Source organism: Elgaria multicarinata, chromosome 2 (assembly GCF_023053635.1).
Source record: "Elgaria multicarinata webbii isolate HBS135686 ecotype San Diego chromosome 2, rElgMul1.1.pri, whole genome shotgun sequence".
NCBI classification, from domain to species: Eukaryota; Metazoa; Chordata; class Lepidosauria; order Squamata; family Anguidae; genus Elgaria; species Elgaria multicarinata.
The window spans coordinates 58821173-58833408 of NC_086172.1; the positions used below are offsets into that span (position 1 = coordinate 58821173).

General features: G+C 40.8%; 1 protein-coding gene across 1 annotated transcript in view; it reads left to right on the forward strand.

Annotated features, from left to right (window-relative positions):
• Positions 1–12236, forward strand: part of LRP1B (LDL receptor related protein 1B) — a 976641-nt gene that overhangs the window by 530866 nt on the left and 433539 nt on the right. Inside the window, exons 4-5 of the mRNA XM_063116589.1 lie at positions 7268–7387; positions 11036–11164. Of these exons, the coding sequence (XP_062972659.1) occupies positions 7268–7387; positions 11036–11164 (249 nt within the window). The remainder of the gene's footprint in view (positions 1–7267; positions 7388–11035; positions 11165–12236) is intronic.

Below are 12236 nucleotides of genomic sequence, written 5' to 3' on the forward strand. Positions count from 1 at the left end.
TGAAAGCGGTATGAAAGCGGTATATGGTATGTGTCAATGGGCCCCAACCAAATAACACTGGTTTGATATGCCAATTCCCCCTTTAAAAAGATTTCCCAAAAAATATTTATCCAAATGTAGGGAAATATTTCCTGTATAGTGCGATGCACCTTTTTTGTTGTTTATTTGTTCAGTCGCTTCCGACTCTTCGTGACTTCATGGACCAGCCCACGCCAGAGCTTTCTGTTAGCTGTCGCCACCCCCAGCTCCCCCAAGGTCAAGTCCATGCACCTTTAAAATTATGCAATTAACACTCATCTTTATGTGAACTACCAGTTACCAAATATTTGTATCAACTATTCATTTAAATTAATTAAGCATAGATATCTATCATCAATTTCTATCGACATGTTTTAGGGACCAGGACTGCAATCTTACGGACACTAAACTAGCAGTAAGTCCTACTGAACTCAGTAGGACTTACTTCTGATTAGACATGAATAGGATTGCACTGTAAAGGATTAAATGTGCATTAAAATCTCTGCGTAATTAGGTAAAAGAAGAGCAAGACGTGCAAGTGAATCCCTTTATAGCATTTTTTAAATATTTTGAAATGTTTTTCATCTGTTAAAAGATAAAGTGGTGAGATGAATTATTCATGTTTCGTTTTAGGAGATGATCCCTCCTCTAAAAAAATATCAAGCCCCTCCTTTATGTCTGCTTGAGGAAGAAATATAACTCATCTAGGAGTTTTATTAAAATCACAAAAGGACACATACAGGCTAACAATTTTCAGTGAACTGTGTAATTATATCTTACATTTAAAATATACCAATCAAGTTTATTGTTATTGTTACTCATAAAAGATGACAGTATATATTTTCTAGCTTTGATTCTTCCACAGTGACCTAAATCGAGGTACCTTTATGGTAAAATCCTGTATGCATATGAAGAGTTGGTTTTCTACTAGGCATGTAGTTTGCCCAAGAAAGGACGATGAAATACCAATTTCACAGAAGGCAAATTATTGATGTTCAAAGAAACACAAACACCCCCACCCATATCACACACAATAAATGCAAATCACATACACACTCAAAGCAAAGCAAAACACACACCACACATGCACACCATGCATAGGCACAAGCTACAGGCAAAGTATCTCTCTTACTCTCTAGCCCTTCTATTCCCCCAGGGTACCTTTTCTTTATTCTGGTGGCTGGGCATACTGGGATGCAGCCATCTATCATTTTTATTTTCTAAGCATGTCCCCAGGGCCCATTAGGGAACCCACAGACATTTGTGTCAATAAAGATGGGTCTGGAGGCCAGCACTTTAAAAATAACTGATAAAATCAAATCAGGAGAGGCAAGAATCATGGCTGGTTCCAGAAGTGTCTGTAGGCACATCGGTGCCCACTGGTACCACACTGGAGATCCCATGTTTAATATTATGTCCAAACAAGGGTTCTGTGCTTACCCATGGTAAAAGATCTGAAACCTGAAAATCCTCTCTCTGTGTTACCTGCTTTCAACCTTGCAAAACAATCAGCTGATATTCTAATATAATGACTGATGTGTTTAAAGTTAACATATATAAATAAAGTATAACTGGAGGCAAGCCATATATAAATACGAACCCTTGCTTTTTCATGCCTATTTTGTTGAAATAGCTAAGAAAGGATAGTAATTAGCTAGAATTTTCCTATTTGTTTTTACCCTCTGGGGGGAAAATGTGGGTGGGTGGGATGTTAAGAGACTTGTTATTAAAAATAATGTTATTAGTAATCACTGAATAGTTGAAGCACTTGATTTAGTAAATGATCGATCGGTAATTTACCTCTCCTCCCCCTCCTCATTTTTTTTTTTATGAAAAAGACACTCTAAGCATGCAGATTTGTGAACCCAGAGAGAGGTTGCCTTAAATCAATAAAGACTTTGTTATGAGAGACAAGGCTCGTTGAGTGAGGATAAGACAGCGAGAACTGTCTGACGAATAAAATTGCTAGATCTTTTAATTAGGAACACAGCTTAGTGAAAGCTAGAGATTCCTGATGGGTTTTAACTGAGCAAATGTGCCAAGCGTACAAAGTAGTTACAGGAATAACACAAGAAGCTACTGCAAACTCCTGAGGAACACTTCTCAGCCATAAAGCTAAATGAATGGAACATGAGAGGAACTCTGATGGATGAGACCAAGACTCCATTTACTGCAGCATCCCATTTCCATTCCTGGCCAGCTAAGATGGTTCCAGACACCGCTCAGACAAGAGATAATGACATTGTTTGCCCTCCTTCCTTCCAGCATCTACTGGTTTATTTGAATCTGGATATTTCATATAGCTGTTGTGGCTACTAACCATTGGTTGACCTGACCTCCATAACTATGAATCTGTCTAATTCACTTTCACAGATATCTAAGCTCCTGGCCATCACCACATCTTCCCGTAAAGAGTTAATAGCATTTTGGTCTATCCTAAGCCTACTGAAATTGAGTTTCATTTTCACTTCTGAGCTATTACATCCTCTGGTGCCTCTGTAACCAAAAAGTGGCTACTAGGTAACAGAAAGACAAGGAACATAAATACTCCCTAATCTTCAAGCAAAACGTTTAAATGAGACAAGCAAGCTGTAAAGCAGGGGTAGGCAATGTGGTGCCTGTGGAAGCCAATGTGCTCCTGGAAACTTTCTTGACATCCACCAAGGTGCCTTGCCCCTACCATCTCCCTGCAGTCAATGCATTTCCTTATGGAAGCTCTGAAATAAGTTTCTGTTGGTGCTAAAACGGAGGGCTCAAATGAGTTGTTTAGAGTGATGGGGCTCAGACCCCAGCTCTGCCTTAAACTTAATCATTTGGGCAAGTTATTTGTCCTCCCATGGTAGCCATTTTGTGGTGGTGCCTGAGACACTTTCTGAAATGGCCAACTGTGCCCATGGCCCAAAAAGGTTGCCAGCACCTGCTATAAAGAAACCAAGAATCTGAGGTCTGCTACGGAGGAGATGAAAGCCTTCATTACTGGTGATGGCTGTCAGTGCAGCATATTCATGTGGCCAAGTAGATGGATGCAACTACGTTGTGTCTTTCTTAATTTTACAGTAGGCCCATAACAGTGAAGGGAGATAAATATCCAGTAGAAAAGGCAGCAGACCTAGTTCCCCGCCCCTCGCTTTCTTAAATAGAGTTGCAAAGCCGTGGCTTGCAAATATATTTAAATATTTCCTATTGAACTATAGTGTATGTCATTTTGGAGAGTGCATCTTCAGAATGTCTATTATTTTTGGGGTTTTCATAAAAATATATTAGGTGTTGCACTTAAGGAAAATCCTCCAAACTTCCTTTGTATTTCAGTTTAGGACAATTTTGCCAACATCCTAAAGATTTACAGAATACATTTGAAAGTTTGAAAAAGTTCAGTACTCAAGATTTAATAGCAATTAATTACATCTATGAGAAACAGGCAGGGCAGCCCCTCCACCAGTGGAATGATGGACAGTGCCCCAAGACTGTAGCAGATCACTACCAAAGACACAGGGCACCTTGGGCTAATTTGGGGAGGCGCTGGGCCGCTTCCCCCCCCCCCGGAAAGGCTGGATGTGAGTCCATTGGACTCCTCTCCCTCCCCACCCTCCCCAGTCACCACTGCGCACCGCTGAGACTTACCTGTAAATTGTGTCCTCTTCCCAGAGAGCCGAGTGGTGATTTAAAGTTAAGGTCACAGCAGATCTCTATTTTTACTATATTAATGGCTGCAGCAGCCATAAAGAAGAATGGTCCTTTAAGGCAACCGTAGTTTTTATCCACAGATATAGTAAAAACAGAGTGCCACTGTGAGCTTAACTTTAAATCTCGGCTTGGTTCTCTGGAAGGATGATGCAATTTACAGTTAATTCTCAGCAGGGGTCAGGGGCAAGGGGTTGTGCATGGGGGCGAGAGGGCTGTGAGCAGGGAATGGGGAGTCAGTCCAGGGGACTCCCAGTCGGCATTGTGCCTGGCTTTCCTGGGTGCTAATCATGTGGCCGGCACCCAGGAACCTGCAAGGCCGAGTCGCTTCAAGGGGGGATCTCGCTTCAGTGCTGAGGCAAGTCAAATCGGGGCCATTTTGGAGGCCCCCAAAGGCCTCCGAGGCAAGTTGTGGGGGGCTGTGCATAGACCTAATAAACAGCTGATCTATGGCTGCTTCACTATATCTCTTCCCTTGCCTGAGATAGTTATTCTGATTTGGGCTTTGGTTTCCTAGTTGGAATTCTAAACTAAATTATTATCTCTCCAGAGTGATCAAGTTGTTAATGCCAGCACAAAGGCTGAAAGAATAATGACAGAAACTGCTGGTCAACTAGCCATAGTTAACTCTGGCACTGAGCTATGTAATCAGAAATTGGCCATTCTGACACGCCCGGCATAGCCTGGGCGTGGGGAAGCGTTTGTGGGCAGGGGAGAGAGGAGACGTGCCCAGCCAGCGTTGGCTGGGGCTGGTATGGTGCCACATGGGAGGAGGGGTTAGAGCCCTGAAGTAAAGGGCTCTCCCTCTCTTCCCCCGCTTTGCTGTGCGGCTCCCTCCCTCCCTCCCTGTAGGCAGTGTGAGCTTGCTGGTTGCCATTTGGAGCCGAGTAGGAATTTTTCACTCCTGTACTGAATTGTGCAGGAGTTTTTTTCACATACTCCACACTGTGAGACAGTTTGGGTGTATTAATTAGGTTAATCTGTTGCTAATTTGGTCACATTTCGCTACTTGGCGCTAGGTACGGGCATCCAGAGTGGGAGTGGGAATGGTGAGCATTCAGTTGGCACTGTTCACAGTGACTGGTAAGTCTGAGGCTCCCAGCTTTGAGACCCATGGCCTGCCTTGGGAGATAAGACTTACTTTTGGGGCCGACCCTACTCATCCACTCAGAGCTGGGCGGCTTGAGATAGAGCATGACAAAAGAAGGTCCCCTGACCCCACAAGGGGCAGGCCCGGGGAAAGGCGAAAGACGCAGCGCCTACCCTTGGGCCACGAATGGCTCACCCAACTTCAGGGGCCTGGCAACAGGCCATGCTGGATTCCCGGTAGAATTCACCCCCTCTTGCAGATCATTTAATAAAATGTGGCCCTGTTTAAATCCAGCTGTTGTTGCCTCATCTCTTTATTTAGCGACCTTCGCACCACAAATGGCCCTCATTGAATCTGTGTTGCTGTTCCCAGGATGAGGGTGAAGAGGAGGAATTAGAATTTATGGCAGGCTAAATAGATAACCTGACTGGAACTTTGGGCTGTTTTGATTTACTGCTGCTTTGCCCCAGTTCTGGCAATGGCAGTAATGCCAATATTTATTTATTTAAAGCATTTTAAAACTGTCTTTCCGAGTGTCGTGTCTTCACATAGTTGTATATATGCCTTTATATAGTTGTATTGTCATGTGTTTATCTACAATTTATCGACAATACAACTACAATTTACACACAGAGAGAAGCATATATATTACAGTGCAGTTCAACCAAATACATTAGAATATCTGTGTCTTGAAAATATCTGTGTCTTGAAAGTTTTCCCCCCCAACAACAACAACAACCAGGAGTGATGAGGCCATATGTATCTATCTGAGCTGGAGGAGGGATTCCCGTCCCCCAGTTCATGATTTTTATTGATTTTCTTTCTTTTCTACAAATTACAAAAGGTAGAAATAACAAACACCATTCAATCAAACCATCTCAAAGGAGTTACATACCAGCATACCTCATTTTGAAACAATTTTCTCTACAAAGAGGGGAAAAATGATCTCAACCACAAATGTTCACCTAGTTCAATATAAATATTGCCTCCCACATCCTGTGCCCATATAATCATATATTCTTTTCCCTGCTCCATCTCACATCCACATTTTAGAAGCATTTTATATATTTTAGATAAATGTTTCCACGTTCTTTATTGTTCTTTCAAATTCCTTCCCTTAATTTACTTTTTGAAATGATCTCTGAGCGTCATCAGACAAGTGTTTTATCGCACATTCATCAGGGGTTTTCGCGGGTCCTTTTGATGATGCTGTCCAACTCCCATGCGTCTCCTGCTTCTTCTGGTCTTCTTTCCGCAACAAAATAGACCCCAGTAAATCCATTTTGGTTTTGTTCACTTTTTTGGAAGTGAAATGTGTTGCCATTTACTGCTGTGTGCAGTAAAGCCATGTGATAAAAACGCCCACTGAATGGGCCATGTCGACGTTGTTTACTTCCTCTTTCTTCCCCAGTGTGAAGAAAGAGGATGTATCATGGCACAGAAGAGGGGGGAAAGCAACATGATAAGGAAATGTGATTTCCCCCCTTCTAATGATGCCCTCCGCCAAAGAAGCTCTCACCTGAACATATTTGGATCATATAAATGACTGGCATCCCATCTAATCTTTATTTTATTCTCTTATAATTAAATACTATATTTCTATTTCTGAATCTTTATAGTTATATCCTTTCCCCACCCACCCCACCCATTCACAAACTTTTGAATATTCTTTATGAAATTTAGGATCATCTACAACTGATGCCAATGGTGGCATAGCTGGGCAAATTCTGTTTTTTTGTTTTTTTAATTGTAAAGTAGATCTGAGATGAGATAAGGTTGTTGGTTCTGTCTTTTGTTTGTTTTTTGTTTTACAGCTAATGGTCTTTTACAGTTAACTCTTGCTATTGCAAAAGCCCTATACCCGTACCCACCAGCCTAATGGCTTTTGTTGGCAAGCCAGAAAGCAAAGCTGATTTTATTGTTTGTGCAGGCTCATAAGGTATACGTTGTCTTTCAGATAATGCCATCCCAAACCATTTAGGGCTTTAAAGGCCAAACCCAGCATCTTGAATTGGTCTTGGAAACTGTCAGCTAACATAAACAATGCAGAATAAGTATAGTATCACCCAAGCATTTAGTTCTCATAAAAATCAGAAAATGCCTACTAGTTCATCAAGGGCTGAAGGGGCCACAGAAATCTGGAATACAATCATACTGATGTTAGCAATACTACAAAAAATAGCCAGCATGGTTCCAAAGATCAACCTGCTTATTGTTCTTTTGTTTTTCTCATGTCAGCGGGATAGGTTTTAGGTTTCTCCTTCATAGGTAGTGGGAGGTAAGACTATTAACTGTAGACTTCCTATTTTGTCTTAGGAAATGTATGTTAGCAAGAGAGTCAACACAGCATGGTTTGTGAATGTCTAGCCCTCGCTCTGTGGTTTAGCCATTTATTTATTTTCATCTGAACAAAAATATTGCTGTAGAATAGCATAAAATATGTCTCCTTTGCTAATGTTTTGCTATCTTACCTTGCAGAATTGTTACCAAAATGTCAACAAATGCAGTGCCAATACAAATGTGCTATATCCAAGAATGGAACTGGATGCTACTGTGAGGAAGGATATGAAGTTGGCATCAATGGGAAAACCTGCCAAGGTAAAATAACCATATTACCAAATTCTATTAAAGCACTTGAGCCTGAGGTAGATTCCATGAGGGCAGAAGCTAATCTAACTTGCTTTCAGTGAACTGTGCATATGGGGTCTAGGCTTGGTCTCAGAAGACCTTATAGAGATTAAATATTATTCTAGTGTTTTCAATCTGTGGGCCACACAAGCAGCCTCTTAAACCTTGTCTAGCAGCCCTCAGTCCCCCCAGATCTGCTGCTGTTGCTGGGGGGAAATGAATAAAGTGGGGAAATGTTTTATGAACAGGTTCTATGATCCCTGCTATAGAAGCCTCATTCCTGAAGTGTCCCTGGAGCATCCTAGGAGGTAGTGCCTGGAAATTCCTGCCAGCTCTGGGGCTGCTCTAGAAACAAGGTTTGAATGGCAGGAACCATAAAGCCCATTTCTAGAGTGTTTTTCCTCTCACTTTTTGGGTGAGAAGGCTGCAGAGGGGAAGGGGCTTAATCATCTTGATACCGTAAAATGGAACAAATGCTGTTGCAGCAAGACCAAGAACTGTTGCCTCTGGGGTGAGTGTGAGTGATGGGTGTATGGTTTGGAATGTGTGTGAGTGTGTGTGTGTGTGTGTGTGTGTGTGTGAGAGAGAGAGAGAGAGAGAGAGAATAGTTTGAGAAAGTGTGTGGCCCCTGCCACCATAGCAGGCACTTGATGCAGACTTCAGGACCACAAAGGATGTGCATATCTGTTCAAAATGCACACTTTTATAAAGTGATGAATCACTTTAAGAGGAGGATCTTTTTGATAGAATAAATGGAATTGAATGTTGGACAAGCTTAAGTGAAAAAACAGCAAATAGTCAAGCAGAATGTTACTTTGGCTCAGGGGTGCTGGAAGAGATAAAAAAGTAGGCATTTAAGGAACTAACCTATTCTATAAGTAAGTTAGGTAAGAGAAATTTAAAAACTCATGCACACTGGAGGAGAGGATGGATGAGTCACAGACAGGGTTCAGACAACATGATAAGGTGGTTTAAATAGTTGACGGTTGGTTCTTTAACCCACCATTGAATATTGTGTTGTGTGAAGGAAGTTTTTTTTAACTAACGTTTGGTTATTTGGCTGAAATTACCAACACAAATAACCAACTTTGTGCAGAGCTGGCTATTTGAACCACCTTTGGTTATTGTGTTGTGTGGAGGGCACCATTGGTTATTTCCTCAGCCACCGTTGTTTATTTCCTCAGCCACAGAGTCACAAGGCAAGAGTGTTCAGAGTGGTGGCTGCTGCTCTAGTCCAGCTGGCTGGATAGATTTTTGGCAGCAATGGCGGATGGGGTACTAGCAGGAGGACTGAGGGGTAAGAGACAGCAGGGGATGAGTGAATCAACTCAGCATGGAGTAATAGTCAACTCAGCGCTGATCCTAATCCACACCATGGTTGATTATTATCATGTTGTGTGGCGAATACCCCTAGATAAACAACTGTCAGGTTTATTATTACCCCACCGTTGATTATTGTGTTGACTGAATACAGCTTTTCTCTTAGTAACATTGTTGCTGACACTCTAAAATTGACTACTAGATCCTTTGTCAAGAATAAAAGATGGAGAGGGAAGAAAGAACATGACCAAAAAAAATCCATTCACAATAAACATTCCCAACACCATTAATAAAAAGGAGAAAAAGAAGAAAAGCATTACCAGTTTTATTTCAAATATGTACATAAGTAAGCAGTTTATCTAAAGAAGCATCCAGATGAAACTGTCGACTGTAGGATATACATTGAAACACAGAAAGAGCAGTAAGGTGTTCAGGCCATTAGATGATATATGATGGATGTTTACCTTTCCAAGGTTGTAGCATGACACTGTTAGCAAATGTAAGGGCTCTCAGAATCCACTTTTGTTGCCTATCTGTTAATACCCACTTCACAGGAATATAATTTCAAAGTGCATGAAGATACACAATTATCACAGATTTTTTGAGAACAAAATTTATTAGAGCAATTAATTCCAGCCAGCGAGAAGCCCAGATCATATGCCTCAACGAGGCATTGGCTGCCTTATATCGCCAGCATCTATCACAGTTTGACAGCGTCTTTTGAACAAGCTGGGATGGTGTCCAATGTACACAGAACACAATTTTTGGTTGAATTCACCTCTATTTTAAATCTACAAAAATAATGCATATAATTTGTCAAATACTTTTTGAGCATCAAGCGAAAAAATAATGGCTGAATCCATTGTTTTAGTATTCTTTTTCGAGAAGCCCTAAATTATCTGCTCCCTGTCTTGGCAAATACATTCCACTTGGTCAGGATGGACCAATATATGGTTCAGACCCTGAAGTCTATTAGTAAGAATTGCCATTAATATTTTAGCAATCATAGGATGCTTAACATGCTTAAGGCAGGTCGTCATCATTCCTTTGGTCTCACCCCTTTTTCTTCCAACCACTAATTGTTTGGTGGTTTCCCAGCATTTGTGCAGTTTTTCCCCATTCTAAAAGACTGAATTGCCTCTCCTAAGGCTTAGTTACTAGCAGTAAAAGGAGACTGAAATGATTCTATGGATCCTATCCCTAGACAGCATCTGAGCAGCCATAGGATAGCTCGGATTCCCAGATCCAAGGTCAGAGATGGTGCTCTGGCCTTGAAGTTGTGAATTGGTGCACCGACCCCCCTCCCCAGCTGGCAGTAAAGGAAGTGTGCCAGCTGTCTCTGAGGTTGGAAATGCGATTTTGCGGAGGGGGGAAAGGGGCATTTTGGTTGGCCTGGGAGGAGTGGAAGCTGGAGAGACCAGGATACACACTATCCTGAGGCCTCTCCAGCTTCTTTCATTCCGCCTCGTATGATCATCATAATACGACTGCATCCTAAAGCTAAAATATATTGGTGTTTTTTGTCCTACAATTTTTCCTTTTGGCCCCTCCCACTACTGCAATGCAGAACCTGAGAACTTCTCCAAAATGGAATTTGGCCCTGAGGTTGAAATGTGTTCAGAGAGGATTTTTCCTGAGTCCTGTGAACCATGTAGAGTAGGGATGGACAGACTCACCTGCACTCAGCTTTGCCAGGTGCTTGCCAAGCCATTACCACCATCTGCCCTTGCTTGTAGTTTTGTGCAAGATTCTTGACAGCTCGCCGAACACCCATCAAAGCAGCAGGGCTGTCTGTCCTCTTATGGAGCTGCCATTTTGTACAACAATGGTGGCTCAGTCATTTCTGGGAAGAGAGTGTTGTGTAAATGGTGGCCATAAAGGGGCCATTTACACAACATTCCCTTCCTGGAAATTCCAGAACCACCATAGTTGCATAAAGTGGCAGCTTGGTAATTGGCAGGTGGTTTCATGAGGTCTGCAAGCACCCCATGGCTTGGCAAACATGATCCAAGAGGGGAGGGTGTGGGGTAGTCCATCAGACTACAACCCCACAGACATGACTGCATATGAGGTATCCATTATTTATTTATTTATTTTCATATATTTAATGTATTTAACTGGTTGGACCAAGAGATAATGTTACTGATCACACTTGTATTGTTTGGCTTGAGATTCAAAAAGTGCTCTGTTTTTTAAAACATGATATTTTGACACACACTAAAAGGATGCTTTATATGGAAAACACGGTTTGTATTCTGATACTTGCTTATAATTAAACTATTTTACTTTCCCCTTCAGATTTAAACGAATGTAATTTCTATGGGACCTGTAGCCAAACTTGTGGAAATACAGAGGGATCATATATCTGCAGCTGTGTGGAAGGTTATCTTCTTCAGGCAGACAAAAAGTCTTGTAAACTTAAAAGAGGTAAAGACAAACAATTTGTGACTTATGCAATCAATCTCCTCAGTTATTTTTTATTTGTCTTTCTCTTTTATAGATATATTTTATCCCTTTAGTATATATGATACATTATGCAATAATGTAGATGTGTTTTCTTTCATGTAACAATATGGATCTCTAGCTGGAAAACCAGAACAGAACCTTCAAGATGTCTAGATTTCACACTCCATGCAAACAGAAAACCAACATAGCTGCCAAGTGCTAATTTAGAACCTTTTCCAAAGTATTTGAGGGTAGGTTTTGTTTTAGTCAAACACAATAAGAAAAAGATTAACTAATGTGAGTGGACAGTTCCACTCAGTCAAGGTTTGTAGAGCTGTCAGTTCTATCCTTCACCTAAATCTCATGTGATATTTCCCACAGCACGCAAATGACTTTTCATAATAAGTTAAGACACCTAAAATGAAATCATCAGAAGATAATTTATTTTCCTTTGGATATCATACCTGAGACTCTTCCTTGTTCTTACAGAATCCCATGTGACTTGATTTCATGATACTAATAATATCCCTTATTAGATAATTAATGCATATTTTCATTAGCAATAATAAACTAAGCATTTAATGAAAATAGTAGGTTTGGTTTAATGAAGCCAAATTAAAGAAAGGATTTCCCTAGTCAATACGTTGACTCTACAGACCAATTTTTGTTTCCCCTGCAATCTGTTCACCATCAGCATGCATAATGACCGAGAAGTAGTTGTATCTTATATTAACTACCAAAAAAAGAAACAAGAAAGAAAAGAAATCTACTAGTTCTAACTGGTAATTCTGCCCATTGTACAAAGAGCCAGTGGTGCAAAGGAAAAATTAAATTAAATTTTCTTATTTTTGATGTTAAAAAGAGAATGTATCTAGAGGGAGGAAATATTTTCAGTGATCTTCACAATATTATAGAAATTTATTAGACTGTACACTGGGAACTAAAACGAATGTAGCATCAGGAAAATGTCTGCAGTAGAGTATGATTAAAGATATCGATAAGCCCAACAAATAAGACATGTTTAGATATCATATTGATCCACATATATAGCAAT